The following is a 24060-nucleotide window of genomic DNA, read 5'->3' as shown; positions in this document are numbered from 1 at the left end:
TGATGTCCAGCAATTGCTAGCAATTTACTGGTGGTGTCAATAATTCCCTCTTAACTTTCAATGAAGTGATTTACAGGCTGCAAGGCACCCGTGACTTAAAATAGATAATGGTTTTCCATGTCACATTCTTACATTTACAGTCTTTGGAATCACCGTGGGTCATATTGAATTGTCAATTCATTTACATCATTACAACCAATTTTTCACTCAGCTGCTAACTGCACAACAGCAATATTTCACATCCCATAGTTTGGTGGCAATTGCATGTGGCAGGGCAGAGTGCAGTACAGATAGGGGGATCCAAGCCAAAGTCAGTTACATAAATTTCACTAAGGAAAGCATATTAAAGGCATAAAATGTAGCATTTGGCTCAAAGGTTCCTGAAATGGAATAGAACATCCATAAAGTTATGGTTATATGTATGTATAACATGTTAATTTAAGTTTATGTTAACTTATGTTTGTCATGTACTGTGCTACTGCTGCGAAAAGCTAATTTTCATGGCATTTAGCCCCTGTGTATGTACGCCTATGACAATAAACTTGAACTTGAAACTAGAAACTAAAAATGAAAATAATTTCAACTATTTGTTAATGATGGCAGTACACCATTCATCTTCAGACACTATGCATCAATTTTTATTTTGAATTGTGACTCTATAAAGGAGCAAAATCTTACACTACCTACACAAATAACCCATGTTATTCTTGTTAAATGCCCTCAAAGTAATGGAAAATTCTAAGTGCAAAAATCAATTTTGCTATATTTAACTAGATGTCACTGATGTTATGATCACTGACTAAATGAGGCCAATCATTACAGTTATTTGCATTTAAAGGAGAACTTATCCTTATTCCACAAAGTAGCTTGGTAATTTCTGTAAGAAGATGAAAACATTTTAATATAATATTTTACACTAATTTTACACTCTAGCAATTATATTATTCCACACCTGGTTGAAAATAATCTTCCCAGATCATTGACTAGATAAAGTGTTGTTGATCCACACTATGCTCGTGTGGATCAACTGTTCAGAATCCTGTAGTTTAATTGAGAAGCTGAGAACTATCCTGTAGAGGAACAGTACATTGGATGTGGCGAGGATGGTTGGGCGAATAAATGAAAGCCATTGTTGTTGTTGCTCTTTACATAAACAAGGGGCAACTTTTCCCAAAGTAATTTCTTAACACTCTAGTCAGCAACTTTGTGAACTATGTTCCAGGCATTCTAATCTAATGTCTATTAGATATCTTACAGGTCCTTGTGTTCACTATAATAGTCAATGGGTGGAATGACTACCAATCAAAATACTCCAGCACTGATAGTGTTGTCTATGCTGAGGTACATCAATATGATAAAAAAAATCTGCTACTGGTATCACTGAACCTAAAAAGATTCTTGTTCTGAATTATTCAGCTGCATCAGAGATTTGGAGCTACATTCATGATTCTAAACCACTAGTGATGAGCTGGTGATAAGGATTATGGAGATCCTAGTAAATCAGCATGTATTCTGTTGAAAATAATAACACACGTACATTTATAATAATGGAAACATTTGGAAAAATTCACCACTTTAGTTATATCCTAGTTAATTTTGCCTACACATGGACTTTGTGGGAAAGTACCCTTTGGTATTAGTTAATATTAAGATTGTTAATTTGAATTTTGACTATACATTTTTCTGAATTTAATTTTTTAACAATGCAAAAGTAATGAAACTTTTAAAAGAATACATTTAATGTAAGGTAAGTTCCACTTGAGTATTCATACAATTCTGAACGGACCCAAAGCAAGATGAATTTTGAGTGCAACAAAATACACTACACATGCATCATTAAAGTTCCACTTTAATTCAATTTATTTTTCACAATCAAAACATGTACAGGGAAATGAATTATTTAGATGTTCCATTCATTTGTTAATAGACAAAATTGGCATCAAAATCATTTTAAAGTACAGCAATTTCCCAACTTACAAAAATTTAATTTACAAATTTTTGCTAGAACAACATTTTGGGATACTTTTAGATATCCAGAAATATTTTTCACTATAACGAATAGTGCAGGAGTAGTGCAGAAATACTGTGCCGAAATGCCTATAATGCATTTCACTCAGCCTTTTCGATTTACCAAATTTTGCTTAATAAAGTGTTTGCCAGGAACGTCTCCCTTTCATAAGTCAATGAATAGCTGTACATCAGAGGTCCACATTTCTGCCCAGGCTTCCAGAAGTGGATCGAGACTGGACTGGAGTGCACTGGTCAGTTAGAAACTACAAAAGTGGTTCAGTTTGTTTTCACATTTAAAACAAATGATGCTTGACAAATAGAGCTAAATGGTGTTCAAGTTTGGCACTGGAGTAGCTGAGAGCACAGGCAACTTTGGGGAAACTGTACGGGTTCTAAAAAACATGCCAGTATCAGCTAAAATATGTGCTACCTGGCTGACCAGCAGACAATATTTTCAGTTATGAACATACATTAAAACATTTAATTATTAAACTATTAAAACTGTAAATAGACATTTAAAAACTTCCCAACAGATATAAAAATGATGGACTTGCCCTTTACAAATATGCAAGTTGAACTATTTGAAGCGTTTTAAGTATTAATTTAATAAAGAACTGCAAGACTTTCACTAAAATAAAATTAATAAAAACAGTATATTTATAAATCAGCCTTTGTAAAAGCAATGTATTTGTGTGCTCATTCTGGGGGGAGCAAATCATCTGTTCCCATACATCAATTTTCAAATGCTGTAATTTCTTTATTTCCCCCAACACACAGGCACCCTTGACCATCGCTCCAGCATCACTGAGGGCAGAGGGTTGGATCATCACTATACTGACTGCAAATGGTTGTACAATTAGGGCAAAAATAAATACTGCATGGTATTTTTTGCTGTCCAAACAGTGAAACTTGTCAAGGGTGAATCAAGGACTGCTGTAGGTCAGCCTGTCAGAAGAGCACTTTCAATTTGTTTTGTATCTCTCATTCCTGCACAGACTTTCAATGAGTGTCATTGGTTCATAATGCCTCTAATCTATAAAACCTCAAATAATCTCTTTCCGTTGTAAAGAGACTGCATGGTATACATTGCTGTCAAAACAGTGAAGCTTGTCAAGAATGATCATATGTGAGTGAGACTTGGGTTGTACTTTGTAGGTAGATGAGTTCCTGCCATAAATTTAAATACAGGCTTAAATATGATAGGTGTATTTTGGTACATACATAAAGGGCAGGTAACCAAACAAACGTAATCTCAATACAGGTATTAGTAACATTCTGTTGATAAAAATAAACCATATGTACCTGCATTCCTGCAAAACAAATGTTCACTTCTTCACTACTTTCCAGACCAAAGATCTTGTTAAACAAGCAACCAAGCAACTGCACACCTGAGTTATCAACCTCCAAGTTACTAGTGCAACATTAAACATTATGGTTTTGATATTTCCCACATCTCAGACATGTCCAATGTGACATGTGGATTAATTGGAATGTAAAACTTAGTGCCCCACCACTTTCAGAACAGATGTCTCCTCACCTTGAACAATTAAAGACTCTAAACATTGAATTACAGAAGCCAAAATTGCTTAGTCTAATCATACAGCACTTTGGACATCATGGAAGAACTGACATACAACCTTTAAGTTATTTCTAAAATATTATTTACAACATAATATCAAATATGCCTCTAACCTCTACTTCCTAAAATTGATACACACCTCATAATATTACCATGAAAGTGTTTGCCTTATTGAAATGAGCTTTTATATGACTTTAATATATGATATACACCTGTTACGAGGTTTCCTCACTGCAAACTCATCTCCTGAATTACGGAGTGGGTGTCCCATCATTTTCCATCCATTGAAATTAACAGACAAAATCGGGAAGCATGTACCCAAATTCCAGGTATATGTCTTCAGCTGACAAAAGGTACATGGCAGAAAAGCAATGAGTAAAATTACCTGTTACCTATTCATTCAGTACAGTATAAAGTAAATAAACCGATATATGCAGTTATTGGCTGTTAAAAAGGACAATATCCAATAACACAATTATCTTTTTGCCATTTACACATAAAAACTGCAAGCAATTTCTAATCTCCAATATTTCTAGTAATATAGTAGCTGCAGAACAGTCCTCCACCATGCTATAAACACATACTTAATGCTACATTTCAAGAATAATGGTAATCTGCAGCATGCATTTAACTTCTCGCCACCGCATACAAATCATATTTTTGAGATCATAATGTTTTTGTATCCATCATGTTCTTCGGGCAGATACTGCAACGTTTAAATTTCCACTTAGTCAGTCACTTGTCACGTGAAGATTATAATGGATTCAAAAACATCATTATCTTAAAATATGATTTCCACATAGCTTTAATAATCATATATAAAAGACAAATGCTCAAAACAGCTTTTAACCAAGGATACATTGGAAGGAAAAAGAGTAAAGCTTCCCTAAACTGTAGGGCAAACTACTGAACCATAGGGAACCAAGGGTTATGGGGTACAGGCAGGGAAATGGAGTTAAGGCCTGGATCATATCAGGCATGGTCTTATTGAATGGCAGAGCAGACTCAAGGGGTGATATGGCTGACTCCTGCTTCCATTCCACATGTTCATTGGTTTTTCAATGACAGCCAATGTAATCCAAGATAGAGACATAGAGTTGTACAGCATAGAAACAGATCTTTTGGCTCACCATGTCTATGCCGACCGTCTGCCTATTTATACTAATCCCACTTGCCTGCAATAATTCCATATCCCTCTATGTCTTGCTCATTCTGGTGCCTGTCCAAAATGAATCATAAGAAATAAGCCCCTTAGTTTAGATCTTTCAACTGGCATTATTTTAACATCAGTAATAGTCTCATTTATTTTAAACAGGTTAATGCCAGGGTTAAGATAAGATCACCTGGTAAAACAAAACAGGTGATTAACTGCCTTGGCACTGCTGACATTTCCTAAATTATTTATACTTTTTATGTGACACCTTACCTTACCAAGCAACATGGATGTATCTCAGAGAAAGAATGTCACAGAAGCAATGGCTGCCAATCAGGACACCACAGTATAAGAGGTTTTCCAATTAGAGTAAAATAATAGTGAACAAAATTTAGATATATAAAGGACCAAGTATGTACTGAGATAATTTAAAAACAACTTGCAGAAAAACAAAGAAAGTGGCTGGAATTCAAAGATGGTTTGGGAAATTCTACAACAGAAGTTTAAGGATCCAGTTGTCCTGAAAATGAGCCTTAAATTTCTAAATCTGAAAGTAGCCGGATTGTTGATATTAATGCAGATAATTCTAATCAAGCCACAGTGGGCACAGAGTTCAGTTTGCGGCTCATCCATTCAAGGTTGTAACTATTTTAGTGTACAAGAGTTTGCAATTTCGGAACTGGGCAGGGGGTGGGGAGGAGTAGATAAACCACTGACAGTCATCCTTCCTGACAGAAAGAAGGAAATTTATAGGACCATTATAAATTCAGGAACAAACAACTGACCAAGGAAAAAAGAGCAGTTTGTCACTCATTCTCTTTCTCCATGACATGATGTGATCAATAAAATATAAGACAAATTATCTTGTGGCAAGGATTAATAGTAAGTCACTTGGTGTTGTGTGGTGTCGTGCAAGATGATTGTTCCAACTGTGCTTCTCTGTGTTCATGTTGTTAATAAACCATCGATATTACTGTACATTTTAAAAAAACAATAAGACCAATTTATTACCCCTTCCCCTTACTGGTTAAGAAGCAGGAGACAGGAAGATGTTGAATATGATGGCAAACACTACACAGGCAAAATAGGCTAAAATCGAAGCCCAAAATCTAGGATCCTTCAAGAGTTTCTGGTCATAGCAGCTGAAAACCACGTAACCAATTGTCATTCCGGCTAAGCCACCTGCAATGTGAGCCACAAAGGACACCTGTAGAAAGTAAGAACCCCAATATTAGAACAAGGAATCAAAGTACTCCTTTGCAACCTGACTGTGGTGAATAAAGGATAATTACAGGCCAACAGCTTTTGGACTCAGTTTAATTCCTTCAAACCAATCATTGGAGTTCAGCACTTATTCCAGTTGACAGTTTAGAGCATTAAATTCATTCAGTAAAGTGACCTAATTTGTTGATCTACTTTCAGTTTACTTTCACATGCAGTCACTGTAGTTTGTTGATGGTTTAAGAAGAATGATTGCCATAGAAACACAGTGCTATATTTCCCTCCATCTGTTTGGTTACTAAAAAAGTTAATGTGCATATGAAGTAGTCTTTTCTGCTTTGCACAGGTGCCAGCCTTGGTAAAACATAAGCCTTAAAGTGAAAGCAGCTCTCCTCATCCCCTGCCAACAATGTCATTATAAAAAAATCAACTTACATTTTTTTTGTCTATTGAAAACTGTTGAGATTTTCACATAGCTATTCCAGAGTGACATTTTTTTGTGTATTAAAAACTGTTGAAATTGTCACAAAGCTGTTCCAGAGTGATATTATTGGACTGTTATTTATGGGACAAAACTTAATCCTGGAGACACAAGAGGAATGACACATGGCTGTTAATAAAACTTAATCCTGTTTTTCTTTGCTTCTTTGGAAACAAATAGGATTTTCTAATGCATCGGTGGAAACAAGCAGCAATTAGGGTGATATGACACCATAAAGACAAATTTAGTTTTTACTTTGTACGAATTGATAGCAGCTAAGCTGGTAATGGAGGTCCTGCAATGGATTCCACATCAAAAGTCAGTCACTGTTTCTACTGATTGGTATCTGGTGCAGTAGTTGACACATGAGCATAAAATGAGGACTAACTTGGCCTCAGCTGAGAACCTTTCCATACACAAATGGCCTAAGGAACCTGACCTTCCTACAGAGATCCACTTGGATGTTGCAGCAGAGAGTTTTGAAATGTCTGAGATAATAACCCAGCACAGAAAATGGTGAAGAGAAAAAATTAATGGAGAAGCAGTGCCAAGAGAAAGCAGGGGGGTGACTCCCTGAGCCCCAGTTTCAACATGTTTTAGAGGGCCAATGGATAATCAGAAATAAGGGAGCATATGAATTCAGGTAAGCTGTTTGGTGTGTTGCTATACAACATATATTGAGGAGCAATGAAGCAGACTTTCAGAAGTTTTGACTGGCACCAAAAGGAAGAAAGAATCTGCTGTTCAGATTTAGAGCATTGCCAGGTTGTGTCCAACCAGTGGATGAGACATGTTGGGGCATCTCATCCATACTTGTACAAGATATTGTGAAAGAACTGATGATGCCACAGCATCAGTACTCTAAATTGACGGGCAATCACTTATCCAATTTCGGGATGTAATTTAGTCAACACTTTTTCTAATGTAACCTATGTTCTCAGTAAATATCAGTTTTTACTATATATTGGCTGAAGCTTTCAAAATCTTTGAGATAATTACAAGCATACTTCTCAACTCTGATGCACTGTGGGGAGTGCTAGAAACAGAAATCCCACTCAGAATTCTGAATTACTTCCATCACTGTTATAAAATATTCCAGTATCTTAATGAATTAGAATTAGATCCTCATCTCATTGTGTCTCCATTTAGATCCTCATCTGTTTGTTTCAAGTTTAAGCAGTTGTTTTGCATCTCCTTGCATCCCTTTTCATGAGGCAATAAACTCCAGCAAGAACATTGTGCTATTCCACATCCTTGGAACTAATTTGCATCTAACACTGAGAAAAGCACGTAGTGAGTAATTCATCTGCATGCTTCATACACTGGTATTTTAATAAGTTGAGGCCTGTTATCTATCAGGATAACCTACTGTGTGCAACTGCCCAAAGACAAACACAAAAAGCATTATTATGGCTCCTGGTTGTTATTATTAAATAGAATTACAGCTCCAGTGAAGGACAATACAGTATAAATGCACTGAATCCCTTTTTACAATTTATACTTGATAGTTTTGTTCTTACCTTCTGCATGTATCTGTGGTTCAATTTGTTAAAGCAGGAATTAAAGCAGCTCTCAGCAGGGGGAAGCCACAGCAGCAAGGAAGGAAAGCCAGAAAAATGTTAAACTATTTCACCAAAAGCAGGAAAAGGCTGAAAGAGTGGGGGTGGGGCTATCAAAGTGGTTAGAGCTATTAATGGACTTCAGAAATATTCTACTTCAAAATATTTCCAAGCAAGTAAAGCTAATTATCAAATCACTAATATATATTTGTTTTTAACATTCTGGGTTGAGAATCTTGCAGGAACCCACCCAACACAACTGATTATGACAGTCGGATATTGTCAAAGGTTTTGCTGCTTATTACGGTGTCTGTAAGCTCCATATGGTCCTTTATACACCATGCAGAACTAATGTCAGCTTGGGAAACTAGGAGACTCTATACAGTGAGTTCATAGTGACATTCTGGGTAATTTTGAGTGCCTAGTAATGTAAAACAGATGGCATCATCACCCATTAAAAATTTCAAAATAAACAAAAATCATCCAAATGTCAAAACGACCCCAAAGATCTTCTTCACACTGAACACCAATCCAGCTCAAAATAATGGGATGAAGGTCACTTCCACCAGTACACTTGGAGAAATTAGCTCATAATGTCTCTGTTATTTGGGTAGCTGTCAGCAGGAACACTGGATCATGATTACAAGTTCACATCTGGCAGGCTGATGCTAGGAACTTACGGCAGTTAGAGAGACTACACCACAAAACTTTGTGTAGCATACAGCTGAGAATTTTTTTTCACGTAACAATATTGGATTCAGAATTGGATCGCCCATAGAAGAGAGAGGGTGGTGGTAGATGGAGCGTATTCTGCCTGGAGGTCGGTGACCAGTGGTGTTCTGCAGGGATCTGTTCTGGGACCCCTGCTCTTTGTGATTTTTATAAATGACTTGGATGAGGTTGTGGAAGGATGGGTTAGTAAGTTTGCTGATGATACAAAGGTTGGTGGTGGTGTGGATAGAGTAGAAGGTTGCTGTAGATTACAACAGGATATTGATAGAATGCAGAGCTGGGCTGAGAAGTGGCAGATAGAGTTCAACCTGGATAAGTATGAAGTGATATACTTCGGGAGATCGAATTTGAAGGCAGAATACAAGGTTAATGGCAGGACTCTTAGCAGTGTGGAAGAACAGAGGGATCTTGGGGTCCACGTCCATAGACCCCTCAAAGTTGCCACACAGGTCGATAGGGTTGTTAAGAAGGCATATGGAGTGTTGGCCTTCATTAGTCGGGGGATTGAGTTCAAGAGTCGCGAGGTGATGTTGCAGCTCTATAGAACTCTGGTCAAACCACACTTGGAGTATTGTGTTCAGTTCTGGTAGCCTCATTATAGGAAGGATGTGGAAGCTTTAGAGAGGGCGCAGAGGAGATTTACCAGGATGTTGCCTGGATTGGACAGCATGTCTTATGAGGATAGATTGAGCGAGCTAGGGCTTTTCTCTTTGGAGAGGAGGATGAGAGGTGACTTGATAGAGGTGTACAGGATGATAAGAGGCATTGATCAAGTGGACAGTCAGAGACTTTTTCCCAGTGCAACAATGGCTAACATGAGGGGACATAATTTTAAGGTGATTGGAGGAAGGTATAAGACTGGAACGCACTGCCTGCAGAGGTTGTGGGGGCAGATACATTAGGGACATTTAAGAGACTCTTAGATAAACATATGAATGATAGAAAAATAGGGGGCTATGTGGGAGGGAAGGGTTAGGTCGATCTTAGAACAGGATAAAATGTCGGCACAACATTGTGGGCCGAAGGGCCTGTACTGTGCTGTAGTGTTCTATGTTAGTAGCAGGTCCTATTGGTCACACTTGTAGACTGGATGTTTAAATGCTGCTCTGGAGTAAGGATGAGAAGGATGACACCTAGGAAGGAGAACATTCGTAAGCCCCTCTCAACCTCCACTGCACTGACCCACCTTCACTTCCCAATCTGTCAAATCCAACCCCCTGATCCACCAAGTACAAAGCTCTGAACCCCCTACATTGCCCTGCATTCGTTCAATCATCCATCACTATGTGAAATCTCTTCCTTACATTACCCCATGCTCATCCAACCATATATCACTCTGGCAAAATCTCCCCTTGCGTTGTCCATACACCCAGACAACCAGCTGTCACTGTTGGTTTCCTGACCTTGCTGCTGCAACCATTGAGCACGCACTTTAGGGTACACTAGCTGTACCTCTACAAAACAAAAACATCAGCACATGTGATGTTCTGATGAATATCAGAAAAAAGACTGAGAAGCTATCTAGAAGGTAATTTCACTTGGGAATGAAATCAAGACTAGGGACCTTAAACATAACAGGGAACGCTGGAGAAACTTTTTAATCCAGAGAGTGGTGGGAATGTAGAACTTGCTACCACAGGGAGTAGTTGAGGTAAATAATGAAGATGCATTTAAGGGGAAGCTGGAACAGCACATGAGGAAGAAAGGAATGGAAGACCTTTGTTGTTAACTGGTGGCGGGGGAGGCACCATGTGGGGCCATACACCAGCATGGATGTACGGAAATAAAGGGCTTATTTCTCTTTTAGTTTCATTTTTTAACAAGGACAGGAGCAGTGTTACCGTATAATTTTTAAAGAGGAAAGAAGCCATTCCTTTGAAAAAGAGATATTTGCTTCCAGAGTATTTTTATGGTGAAAATGGGAAGAAAAATATTGGATAAGAGATATGAAGCACATGGAGGAATACTCCTACATACTGCTTCAGGATTTTTCCCTACACTGGAAAAGTTGCTGAAAGACAAGAGACTTTGTCATTGGGCAATTTATGCACAGCAAGAGTGCACAAGGGTGAAATGACAAATGAGCAGCTAACATGTTTTAATGACAATGGTTGAGTAATTTATGTGGACTAGAACAATTGAGCAACCCTTCTAATTATCAACAGGTGGATGCCATTCCTAACTTGTCTTTGAAAGGACAGAAGGGACTTTACATCAATGCTTTATCTGAAGGATGGTGTCCTTTTAGTGCAGCACACCCCCAGTAGTGTAACAACGAATAAGCCTTAATTGTGTCTCAATTTTCAACACCAGGACTTAAACCAGCACCATTTAATTCAGATGTAAAAATGTAATCATTAATTTACAATTATTATACAACATTACCAAGCACTACTTTGTTTGCCATTAGAAAAAATATTTGTTTAATCCTTGGAGTAAGCCATTAAATGTTGCATACAAGAATCTATCAGTATCAAGAGGTTTTAATTAACATCTATAATACTTACACGGAAACCAGTTCCTTCAACAAAGAACCTTCTATATAGAGCAAAGCCCACATCAGTGCCCACTGAAAGAAATAAATTCACAATATTAATATGCTACATAATACAGAATAGCAAGGGAGTATAGGCCAATAACGGCAGTAAACGACACTAAATATTTCAGAACCAGGGTCCCAGAATCTGGGCACACAACGTCCACTTTTTCTTTAGTAAAGCGACAGAAGGCTGCATTTTAGGAGGTACCTTCTTCCTGGAATGAAAACATTTAAGCTAAAATCATTCATGGGAGAAGTATTAAAATAAACCAACGGTGTTGAGCATGGAATTGTATATTTTCAATAGAATACATGGATGGAATGTGGAAGGAACTACAGTCCCTGCTTCAAAAGGTGCGTTAAAGCAGTGGTGAGTGGGGAGAGATGTCAGTTCGTGCAAGACCACCCAACACTCAAATTCTATTGCACAAGGCCTTCTCTCCATCAAATCCATCATAGCAGAAATATATCTGCTAGGTCACAGATTACAGGAGTGCTTGGACAGCTTTAGCATGGAGAGAGCACTAGGTGCCAGGTGGGACCACTAGGGAGGATCAGGCATGGTGTGAGGGTGGGAAGGGCCAGAGCTATTTGGGAAGCCACATCAGAGGATGGAGCAGCATTAGAGAATGGGTATATTGGAAGACGGAATATCAGCTGACGATGTAATGAGAGTGTGCACCTCAGATTTTGTGTCTGTACAGTAAGCAAGCATGTCCCTCTTAACTAGTGCTGATGCAGACCTGAATTCTCCAGTTCGTTGGGAGTAACCTGTTCCATTTGCAAACTCGCAGAAGTATTCTACATATGAAGTGCCGGGCATGCTGTTTGATGTCACTGCACATGTCTGATAACCTCTGTCTGAAAGCATGTCGTACATGTGGAAAACTTGGAACAATGTTTGGTGGTGCACATCCCACACACAGTCGGGTTTTAGATTATCAGTCATGTAGCACAACATGAAAGAATTACTGGACATAGCATCCACCATTCTTGTCTTTTAGAAGCACTACAGGACATGAGCATTGGTAATAAAGTCAGCACTTATTGGTGAGTCTCTTTTGAATTGCTGCAGTTTGTGTGGTAACGAACAGAGGCTGACTGCAGGATTGGAAGATGCTGTCAAGGAAGGTTTTGCAAGTTGCTGCAGTACATTTCATGATGGTAAGTACTCCAGCCATAGTGCACCAGTGTAGTGGGAGTGACTGATTAAACTAGAGAAGGAGGTGTCAAGCAACTGGGCAGCCTTGTCCTGGATGGTGTCAAATTTCTAAGTGTTGCTGGAGCTGCACTTATCTAGACAAGTGAAGAGTATTCCATCATGCTCCTGACTTGTGGCTTGGAGATGGAGAAATGGATTTGGATGTCAGTAGGTGAATCACTCACAGTCTCTGACCAGCCTCTGACATGCTCTGAAAATATTTGTAATGCATGTTACTTAGGGCGTTTTATGACAAAGGTCACCTCACAATGTCAAATAAGCTCCTCCCACACAACACTATAGCAGTGCTGTAGCACCACTTAAAGCTACAAAAGACCTTTGCCTGATATTTTCTAACTATGTATATGGCAGCCAATGTCTACACCTAACTGGTAATGTTGGGTGGGTGGGGCTCAGGGACAGTCCTGTTAGGTGGGTGGACCACATTACTATAACACAATAATACAAAATTTAAGAACACTTACCTATTATCAAAATAAAGGCCAATCTGAAAACACCAAATAGTGGCACCATTTGCTTAAAGTTCTGAAATCAAACAAATAGACCTATTATAATTCTATGGTTGTTTTTAAGCACAAGATAGATTTATTTTCTGAAAATAGTATATTGTTAAAAATTAGCATCAGAATGTCTTTATTTATTGCTGTAAGAAAATCATTAACCAATTACCATATTTGTAAGGTCACATCAGGCAGTTCAAAAGTATCTTTTTATAATATGCCAATGCTTTAAGAGTTTTCCTATGAGAGGAATGTATAGAATGTTTGGTTGTGCAGCAGATGTGGGTAGATTTGCTGCTTTTGCATCAAATTTTCCTCCCACACCACTGATGAACATCATGATCTGTCGCATCTCATTACATCTGTGAGAATGTTCAATAGCCCCATGATCTATGTAATTGCAGAAGCCATTCTCCATTAACAAATCCTGAACTGCTTGCTTATTAAGTGTTTCTCAGAATCTGATAACAGCTAACGCTCTCAGTTAAAAATCCCAGCCCTTCACTGCAAAATCCAAGTAACCTAGTGAGTACCAAGCTTGTCATGGAACATTAGCTTCTTGCAGGTGTGGTTGGTTAATTGGATAGCTTAGTAAATTATAGATTCTCTTCACATTCACTAAATGCTATTGCTATACTACCACAGGGTGTTGGACTCATTGTGTATGTACAAGTGTAAAACTGGCATCAAATTGTGGTTCAACAATCAGTTATGAGGACGAAATGGTTCCCATGCAGCATTTCCTGTCAAAATTCTTTCATCTTCAGTAGAAAGGAAATGTTTTCTTAATATGTTATTCTGTTACAGTTTTTGTTGAATTTTGTAGAACTTTTGGCTGACTTGTATGCATCATTAGCAGATTTCAGCTGCTTCTGTGATTAAGAAAATATTGTGAGTCAGCATTGGCACCATTTTGTTAAAGCATCGCCATGGAGTTACACCTCTATCATATCTTAAATGATATTCGGCATGTCCCACGTTGGATGGGCATTGTAGATTACACATTGGCTTTAATGACCTGAATTAAATGAAATGTAAAGTTTATTGTCACTGTGTCCACGAAGATAGTCAATAAATGGGACTCCTGAGACAGATAAATTTCTGATAGGTGAGAGTACAGGGGATTCAAAATGAAAGCAATTAAATGGACTTTCAGCACAAATCAATCATAGGCTAACTGAATGGTAAAGCTGTCACAAAGGGTTAAATTATCTACTCTTGTTCCCATTTCTCTGAAATTCAGTTATGCAAGATGATGAAACATCTAGAGTTTACATTAGGTCAAAAAAGAACAATAGAAGCTCCATGCAGCAAATCCATACACAATGATTTCAAATTTCCGCTGTTTGGAAATCTTCTTCCTGAAATTTGTGGATAATAGCTAATTTCATGAAAGGACTATGTATAGTAATTCCAAACTAGATAGTAACACACAGGAGTCAGTAATAACCCAGAATGCGCATCTCTATCCCAAAAAAAAGCGAATTCTCCTCCACATAATCAAAAGCTGAGGTTTCCTTTAATGAAAACTTTATGGTTCTAATCCTATGACACCCGCCTGATGACTGATTCTCATTTAGAAATCCTATACAGCTTAGCTTAATTAACTTTCAAAAACAAACACCTAAGGCTAGTTAATAACACCTGACTCCTATAAAATGTGCTTTCATTGTTCAGTTCTAATTAAGAGCACTATGACATGAATGTTAACATATCCTTTCTCTCTTTGCGAAAGTTGAATAACTTTCTGAGTGCTTCTGGCATTTTCTGTTTATATGTTATTGTATGGTAGTTTGCAGTAGTTAATAATCTATTAAACATTCAGTGCATTGCTTTGGTCAGTCAGCTTTGCTTTCTTTACAGCTGGGGTCAATCAGTGACTGCAGAAAATGCATGCTAATTTTCAGTACTACAAGGGAAAAGGCCCCACATCACATTCATAATCTATGTAAAAGCACTAAAATTTAGTTTCTTAATTTTTGTTCAATAATACCATTACCATTCGTGCCAGAATGGAGATGGTTGGAGAGAGCCTGCTCATTCTGTACGTTTTCCATATCTGGAAATGATTTTCCATGGTTATAGATGAGAATCTAAGTTGGCCTTATCTACTGTATGTTCAGTTTGATATATCAAAAGATATCTGTCAGCTTTAAAACAAAGCACTGGTACAAAATTAAATCTTTGTTAAAAATCTGATGGACATAATGTACATCAGCATAATATACAAGTGTGTCTGTCCACACGCTCCCCATTTACAGTAATGCCCAGAGAGAGTCCATGGATTAACTAGAGTGTGGCAGGAAAACAAAAAAAAGGGGAAAGACAGTTGATCAAGAAGATCTAGCTTATGTTTAGGATCATTCCCATCCTTTACAACTACAAAATGTAGCTGCTTCACATTCATCATTAATAAATTCGACAGCTATGAAGAATTTTATGAACTGGAATGCAATCACTGACTTTCACTTCTCAGATCAACTCATCTTGTCATCATCCAGCAGCTTTCTGGTCATTCTTTTACTTTGATTTGGTGGTGGTTTCTGGAACTCAGGTGAAGATACAACCTGATATCAGCTTTCCACCAAGGCAAAGAGATTGGAATTCACAAGTACAATTTAAAAACGGTAACTTCCGATGCAAATGTATTTGAAACAAAAAGAGACAAAGCTGATGGATTTGCGAAAACGGAATTATGACCTCAATAAAGGGAACAGAAGTAAACATTTAGAATGAAAATTCATGGGGAATAAAGAGTGAAGGATAGCACTGCTCTACTTTGTGTTAGTAGTCTCCTTGATACCAACGTTTCTGTGTGAGATGCCCAGCGAGGCTAGGGAGGGTCTGAGTCTGATACCCAATTTACACCCAGCTATTTTACTAATATTCTAGTTGAGTAGGTTAGCATAAAGTCAGGACTGTTGTTACAATATGATCATTCTGCTGCACACTTAGAAATCCACAGTACTCATTTGTGGCAGGACTGAAGAAGGCAGGGATTCATGGATTCTTCAGCCCTGCCACCCTGCCACAAATGAGTACTGTGGATTTTTAAGCATGCAGCAGAATGATCATATTGTAACAACAGCCAGAGTAGCCACTCTACAAAGTGCCTTTTCATTCATTTTTACATATGAAAGATGGACATTCTTTATTGGTCATTGGGTTTGGAAGTCACAGCGCCAGCTGAATCCTAATTATAAAAAAGTTCCTCAAAGTAGCGCAAGAGACAAAGTTAAATGAACATAGACAGTGAGCTTCATACATCTGTGATGTAAACAGATGTACTTATTTCAAGTTTTAAATTTTTTTGTATGAAATCTCAGCCAGGAATATTGGCAACTTTTCACAGCTTTCTATTAACAATTCTCCCCAAGTAGTAGGTTTGGCTCTGGATATCCGTATTTATAAAAGAAAACAACAAAAAAGACAGTACAATGAAGGAGAAAGACTGTGAAATATTGGATAAGAGAGAGTAAAATAAATAATGAGGGATCTAAGAGCTGTAAAAGTAGATTGATTACCAGGCCTAGTTAAAATGTCCTTCAGCTCGTAAGAGAATTGAGGGAGAAAATAGTGGGGGCTCCAACCATAAATTCCTAATCCTCTTTAGCTCCAGGCAGAGCACCAGAGAATTAGAAAACCACTTGTTGGAATAAAGGAGGCTGATTGGAGTTTTAATCAAGATGTCTAAAATTCTGAGTGTGTGGACAAGAAGAAATCAATATTAGGGAATATAGATTTAAGTTAATTGGGAGAGTTAATGAAAACCAGGATATTTACATAGTTTGATCCAGGTCACTATCTTGCTGGGCTATTGCCAGTTTGTACAAAACAACAGAATGAAACAATCCAAGTTGCAAGTTGTCCTAATTCAAAGGAGGAAAATTCACAAAGGGACAAGAAATTAAGTGTAAAATGAGAAAATTTAATGAAAGCATTAAGATATTGAGATGTAATGAAACATTCATCACAAATGTAAATAGACTGAAAAAAATGCAAGAGAGGATACCAGCCCTAATAGTGTAATGATTTTTAAAATCACAATACCCCAATTACAAGCAAGAGATGTACTTTAAAAAATATTAAAATTAAACAACAATGCAGCTTTGTTGTTATTTATATTTTATTACTCCATCAGCCACAAAAAAACTCGGACATGGATTGGACAGTGGTTATGAGAAGAAAACATAATACAGAAAAGGCTTTAGAAAGAACTTATCAATGGTAATTTAAGTTTTTTTTAAAAGACTCGGTCAAACCATTTGCTCTATCATGCTCAACACATAGCCAGCTTACAACACATTGTGAAACAAATTTTCGTTAATTCTAACTACTTACCACTATTACATTCATAAAGTAGCCTCCCATTAGGGCATAGCCTCCACCTGAAGCTCCAACCAGACTGAGCAAGGGATCAAATATTGAGCTAGCCAATGAACCTGCAAAAATAAACGAAGGATAACTTCCCCTGCCCAACTTCAAGATGCCCAAGGGGTTGTCCAGTATTTTTAAAATCAATGTTCATCAAGAACAGTTTTGTTCTTTCTTTCAAGATGTCAATCAAATTATTCATATTAAAACTCACAGTTCCAATACCCAAAAAGAAAAATCATGCTATGCATAATATGCTCCATTTAATCTTTGCATTTGATTAATTGATTACCAGTCATTTAGAAAAAATTCAGAAATGCTTTACTTTCATGTTCCATTCAGAACAAAATACAATTTCAACTGGGTAAAATTCTAGCTAAGAGCAAAGGGATCATTTTCCAATAATTTGGATGGATCATATAAAAGATTAAATCACTTCTTGACAAAGTGATCTAGTTTCTCTCCTTTCCACCCTGACCCTCATTATATACTGCATTATTTGAAACTGGAGCAAACAAATGCTCCATGCATCTGAATGACTGGTAATACAATAAAGCACATTGCATGATGATTGAGTAAGCCATGGTATGTTACATGTGACCACATTCCCTACTATCACACAATCCTGTAGGTGACAAAGACAAGAAATTAACCAGCTTGATAAATTTAAGGTATAGTTTCCAAATTAGTCATCCTGCCATTGCATTATGATGTAATGTACCACAAAGTTAGTTCCTCAAAGCAGAAGCATGAGACCTAGTTGGAAAATGTGATTCCTATTAGCTTGTGGAAGCCCTAGTTATTTTAATATAGTTCCAATTTCTCATACAATCTCTGAGGCAGGATTTACACCGGTCACACACATCAGCTTGCAAGGATGGAACCATCACGGCAATATTCACATTTTTTATTTATTCATTCACACAATATGGATATTGCTGCCAATGCTGACATTTAGTATCCTCTCTAATTGCCCTTCCGCATTACAGGCAGTAAAGATTCAACTATGTTGGTGGGTTTGGCGTCATACTGGCTGGACTGGATAAGTGTTGTGGATTTCTTTTCCTGAAGGACATTAGTGAACAAAATGGATTTTTCCAACAATCTGTTTCTCAGACTTTAGTTTAAATTCCAGATTTATTAAATTAGTTTAATTTAACTTTTCCAGTTCCCATGTTGGGATTTAAATGTATGCCTCTGGGTCAATGTTTTAAGTTTTTTAATCCAGAAACTTAACCATTGTCTTACTGTGCCCCTTGGGGGGGGGTTTGACATCAGCATGGATTCAGTGCTTGAGTGGAGGGTGTGATGGGAATGGGGATGTGGTGATAGTGACTAATAAACGCACAACATTCTGGTACATGTTACAAAGTGCAATTTAAGCAAGGGTATCTCATTACTATTTTATTGCTGGGATTTACTCCTCCACTGTACATGAGCAGAACAGTGCATTACAGAACCACATGATCAAACTACATAAACAGTTCACAGATGCAATGGTGGAGGAGGCTCTGAGTTTGTGAAGAAGCAGGACATTGGAAGTAAGAAGGGTTGAAATGCACTGAGATATCCTAGGAGATCCTCCAGGTGAAGCAACAAAAAGGAAGGAGATCCTGTTTACCAACAAGATGAGACAGTAGCTTGCAGCTAAGGTAAAGGTATGGCTGGAGATGACTCAAGACACCTAGATTCCATTGTGTACACCACTCACCCAACAGCACCCTCGTAGTCCTGTCTTATCAACCGTACTCCTTTCACATCACTTGTTACACACATTGAAATATTAAAAGCATCTATCAATCTATCTCAATCACAGCCACCATGTGTAACCTGATAGAATTTCACTCTGCCCCTCTAATTCCCAACATGTGCCCACAAAAGACTGTTTTACACATCACTCAAAGGCACTCCAGATGTGATGCATCTACCTGGCTGGAACCCTCACTGAATGCACTGCATCCCTTGAATACATTCATGCCCGCAGACACTTTTTGACAAGTATTGAGAATGCAGAGTACAAGGGAGCAGGATGATCAGAGGTAGATCGATAAACATCAGCTCCTCACAGGAGCTGCTAGACATTCCTGCCTCTCTTGGAAATGGCTTTGGAGGTACTGGTGTGTTTTGCTGCGGGTGAAATGACTTAATCTCTCACACTCATAGTTCCTTCAAGGAAGAGTTATTTAAACATGTCCTTAATTAGTTATAGCCATCTTAATCCTATATATGTCAACAGCTCCACATTCCCATGTTTACATCATATCCTGTCTCTTCACTTCTTCAGGGCCAGTATACAGAACAGCAGCCTCCACCTCTTATTGAAAGAAATTCTTCTGAAGAGCTCACTCCTAGTGAAGGTGCACTGTTACGGGACACAGCAATGAATGTTTTTGTTGCTTACAAGCTACAGGAGTGGCTTTGCAAATTATGAATGCCAACTTGTCCATTGACATCAACCTCCAAAGCTTCACGATTTGATATACAGATGGCCCAGGAGGTATGATGCCAACAGGGAAGATGAATGCAAACACCTTTCAAACTGTTTCCATAACTCTGCTGTGGTTGTGATGAAGTTACCCCCACAATGGTATTAGGTAGCGACTTCCAGAGTTTTGACACCTCAGTGATGGAGGTTCCGCCAAGTCCAGATAGTATGCGTTTTGGATGTGAACATGCAGGTGGTAATCATTTCATGCAATTGGTGCCCTTAAATTTTAATTATAAGGTGTTGTTGGAGCAATATTCACCCAGTATAGAGTATTTCATCCTCACTCTTGTCTGGTCTTTCAGATGGTGGAAATCCTTTGTGGATTAAGTAGCGAGTCCCTCGCAGTAGGATCCACAGACTTTCAAATCCCCTTGGAGCTCCTGTTATTATCTGGCAGCTTCAGACGTGATTCCTGTCAACGATTGACCCCTGACTGTTGATAGCGGGGAGTTAGGTTGAACATGTGGTTAGAATCTCTCTCTCTCGTTGGATACGGCCACTGTTTGTACTTGTGTGGTGTATTGCTTGTCAATGATCGTCCAAGGCTGAATGTTGTTGAGGTTGTGCTGTGGCTCTCTCCCCTGCCCCTCTTAACTCACTCCCTTGTGGCTCCAGATGACATTTTCCAAGGGACATTTAACTTGTTCTTTCAACACATGAAGGGTGCTAATTTGTGTTGGAAAATAGGAACAGGGATCATGATGCATGATTAATCTGCACCCATTTCAGCCAAAGCAGAGAGCACACAAAATTCATCCTGGAGCCTCACTAACAGGTTGGTAATGACCAGCCAGTAATGAGGAAACAGTTAATTGTTATTGTCTTGTGCTACACCATGGGTTTAATTTTAGGAGTGGCTTTTATCACTGCAAGCTGTCCAAAGGTAATTAAGCTCAGGCTAGGAGCTCTTAATGGGGAAGTCTGTTGTGGCTTCAAATGGAGGTTCTTCCACTTCTGGTGAAATAGTGTTGTAGGAGATGGCAGAGGAAAACCAGGGAGCACGAATCCTGATTCTCAGCATCATCTACATAGGTATTGGTAGATGAAGTGGAAGGGAGAGAAGCCTTTTACCCTTATTGTCAAGGAGCAGTCAAAGCACAGAGCCAATTGGCAATGGGAGGAGATGGTAATCAAGGAGAACACTCGGAGTGCAGTCCCAGGGATGCGGAAACTGTGTCAAAGGATGTTTAAAGCTTTCACATAAGTAGTCAATGTCAATGAAACATCTTAAAAGTTCTCTCCTACTATTCAAACAGTGTGTGAAAGGCAATGCATTCATATCACTCACTCACCAACAATCTTTGTGAATCATTAGCCAGAACAAGCACTGATATACCCCGCCCATTCTAATGCACTTGTTACTTCTCTGAGCTTTACACTCACAGCTTGTGCACTCTGCCATATATCAGCAAGTACCTCACTCAGAATATTGCACAGCACATGTTACCTCACTCCCCCCTCTCTCTGCTGGATGCAGTGCCACAGAATTGGTGGTTACAGCAGAAGACCCGCAGGGAAGTAGTTGAATGCCCTGACTGGAGGGAATGATAGCAATAAGGAGAGGAGCAGTCACAGAATCTATCATCAGTGACAAAGCAAGGATGGTGGGAGTCCTCAAGGTGATGTGGGGACAGTCCAACCAACTGGAAGCTTGTAATGTTAGTGAGCCACCCTCCCTCACAATTCTTCTCCTGGAATAGAGAGCATCAATCACCCACCTAATTGAGCAGCACGCTCTCATTATGGTGGGCTGATGTCACCACCTGGAATGTGCCCAAGGTGAAGAAAACAAAGGCCATCATCACCCTCACAGCCACACACAGTGCGGTTCATGCCAAGCTCTGGGGCACAGTTGTTGTTGTGGCATGTTGGCAGATCTCAATCACTGTTTCCTTGATGAAGTGAAGTCTCTGAAGTTACTTCTCCTTAACCAGGTTACTTCTGCTTAACTCCTGCTCAATTACCTCTAGCCCTCCCTTGATAGGCAGGCTGCCCTGCTCTAGGAGTTCTCCCCTCCTTTTATCATTGCTGGAGGCCTTGAGTAACTGATACTCATGCATCCTATCTTGCTGGCAAGTGTTGGCTGATATTGTGATCTGCCTACCCAACAGATTTTCAGGGGTAATTGTATAAGTGTTCTGGTGTTTGCCCCAGTACGCCAGCCAGTGCGACTCCTGCCACAAATGTACACCTGTGTGCATGACAGGCACCATGTCGAAAGCACAGTTGGAACCACAGAAGAGAGGCAATGTTCAGCTGAATTCTGTGCCCAGGGATTTTTCTTGAAAGTATCAGGAAAAGGGAGACCCTTTAAAGTTGCAACACGTGTGACTTATAACAGCTTGGAGGAGTCAGGACAATTATGCTGCAAAACTAGCTCTTCCATGTTTTGCAGTCCTTTACAAAAGGATTTGTGTGTGAAAAGTGCATGATGCAGTGTGGAAAAGAGAATTATATTATAAAAGGCTGGTGCAAAAGGTTGCTCACAACATGAACTTGTATGTGAGCACAGATAAGTTTACTCCTGATAAACCTTCAGCCAGACTTTCCCGGTTGGCTGATTTCCCTTTCCCTTTTAAAATTAACTCATTCCTGAGTTCCAGACATATAATGTGCACCAGTCTACAATGTGGCACAGCAGGTAGGGCTGCTGAACTGCTCCAGCAATCCATGTTCGGTCCTGGCCTCCTATGCTGTCTGTGACTGCGAGCGTTTCCCCAGGTGCTCCAGTTTCCTCCCACATCTAAAGACTATTGTAACTTGGCTACTGTAAATTGCTCTTAGTGTAGATGGGTGACAGGACAATGTGGCGGAGTTGGTGGGCATGTGAGAGAGAATAGAGCTACTGGGAAATAAGTGGGGGTATGCAACTAATGGGATTGCTCTCAACAGACTCATGGGCCAAATGGGCACCTTCTGTGTCATAAAACTATGAGAATTATGAAACAGGAATTGTAACTCACCTCCAATCACACCTGCGATGTAGACCAGGCCAACCCGGTGGCCTTTGTGAACCAGCTCCAGAGGGATTCCCAGAATAAGCTGCATGAGAAGGTTCCCTATTAAGTGCTGAACACTGCCGATATATAAAAACACAAACAGGTTATTCCGAGTGATAATGCTCCCCAAGACATCTCCTTATTTCTTATACTTTCATGGCCTGTCTGCACATTTACTCCAGGGAGTCTAAATGAAAAAAAGCTGTTCAAATCTAGTCACTTTTGAAGTTGTAACATATATAAATATATATATTTAAGAGATTATAGTCACACCCTACTTATTTCTGCCACGTACAACCTTCAACCATAATTATGACACAGAGTTGTTTTCAGAAGTCAACATTACAACCATGTGATTTCAGACATTTTCTGCACATTAATATTCTACAATAAAACAAGATTAATTGGATAAACACTTACCCAGCATGCACCAGCATGTACGAAACAAACCTCCAGGCCTCCTGCCTCTTATCAGGCCTATAAATGAAGGGGCTTTCCCGCACTCCTGTATCAAGGGTAATCCACTGCTTCTGAGGCATCCAGACAGCATAATAAATAAAAATAGCCAGCTGAAAAATAAAATGAGAATTTCACAATGGAAAATGGAAACAAATTTTTTCTCAAGATAATTAACTTAATCCACCACAGATTACAGTTGCTGTCCTCTTTTAATATTCACAAAATCCCAGAAAGTGCACGTTTGGGTTGAAATTGGCTTTTTGCATCATTTGTTTTGTAGCAAATCCCCCTGTGGTATGGGTAATTGCCTCTGCAATGGAATTTTGGTTGTCAGTGTGATTAGAATCAGTGGAAGAAGCCAACCAGCACTTGCGACCTTGAGCAATCCCTGACCTGAGCTCCAAAGGGACACAAGTCGATTCTCCATGATGATTTCAATCTCAGTGCAGACAGTATCAAGAAACTCTGTGTCAGTACAATAATCAGCTTCCTTGTTCTAATACGTCCAATAGGCTTTCTGCTGGAGTGGAGGTCTTCTACTGGACGAGCGTGAGACTGTCTGATCTTCATTGACTCCACCCCAGAGGCAAGATCATTTCAACCTCAGCACACAGACCACTTGGGGTGTGTGTGTGTGTGTGTGTGTGTGTGTGTGTGTGTGTGTGTGTGTGTGTGTGTGTGTGTGTGTGTGTGTGTGTGTGTGTGTGTGTGTGTGTGTGTGTGTGTGTGTGTACACACACTTAG

The 24060-nt window shown here is 39.0% G+C and overlaps 1 protein-coding gene across 7 annotated transcripts in view; it reads right to left on the bottom strand.

Moving 5' to 3' along the window:
* Positions 1-1829: 1829 nt before the first annotated feature.
* rhbdl2 (rhomboid, veinlet-like 2 (Drosophila)) overlaps positions 1830-24060 on the bottom strand; it is a 42060-nt gene continuing 19829 nt past the window's right edge. For 5 of the 7 annotated variants that reach the window (XM_052036661.1, XM_052036658.1, XM_052036664.1 and 2 more), the window contains 6 exons: positions 23278-23426; positions 22822-22934; positions 17338-17438; positions 12961-13021; positions 11243-11304; positions 3790-5949 (listed from right to left, as the gene is read on the bottom strand). In XM_052036661.1, the coding sequence (XP_051892621.1) occupies positions 5770-5949; positions 11243-11304; positions 12961-13021; positions 17338-17438; positions 22822-22934; positions 23278-23426 (666 nt within the window). In that variant the 3' untranslated portion in view covers positions 3790-5769. Of the gene's footprint in view, positions 5950-11242; positions 11305-12960; positions 13022-17337; positions 17439-22821; positions 22935-23277; positions 23427-24060 lie in introns of all 7 variants that reach the window. The other 2 variants (XM_052036663.1, XM_052036657.1) reach the window with 2 other exon arrangements.

The sequence above is a fragment of the Pristis pectinata genome, chromosome 22, assembly GCF_009764475.1.
Source record: "Pristis pectinata isolate sPriPec2 chromosome 22, sPriPec2.1.pri, whole genome shotgun sequence".
Lineage (NCBI taxonomy): Eukaryota > Metazoa > Chordata > Chondrichthyes > Rhinopristiformes > Pristidae > Pristis > Pristis pectinata.
This window is presented reverse-complemented; position numbering and strand designations above follow the sequence as displayed.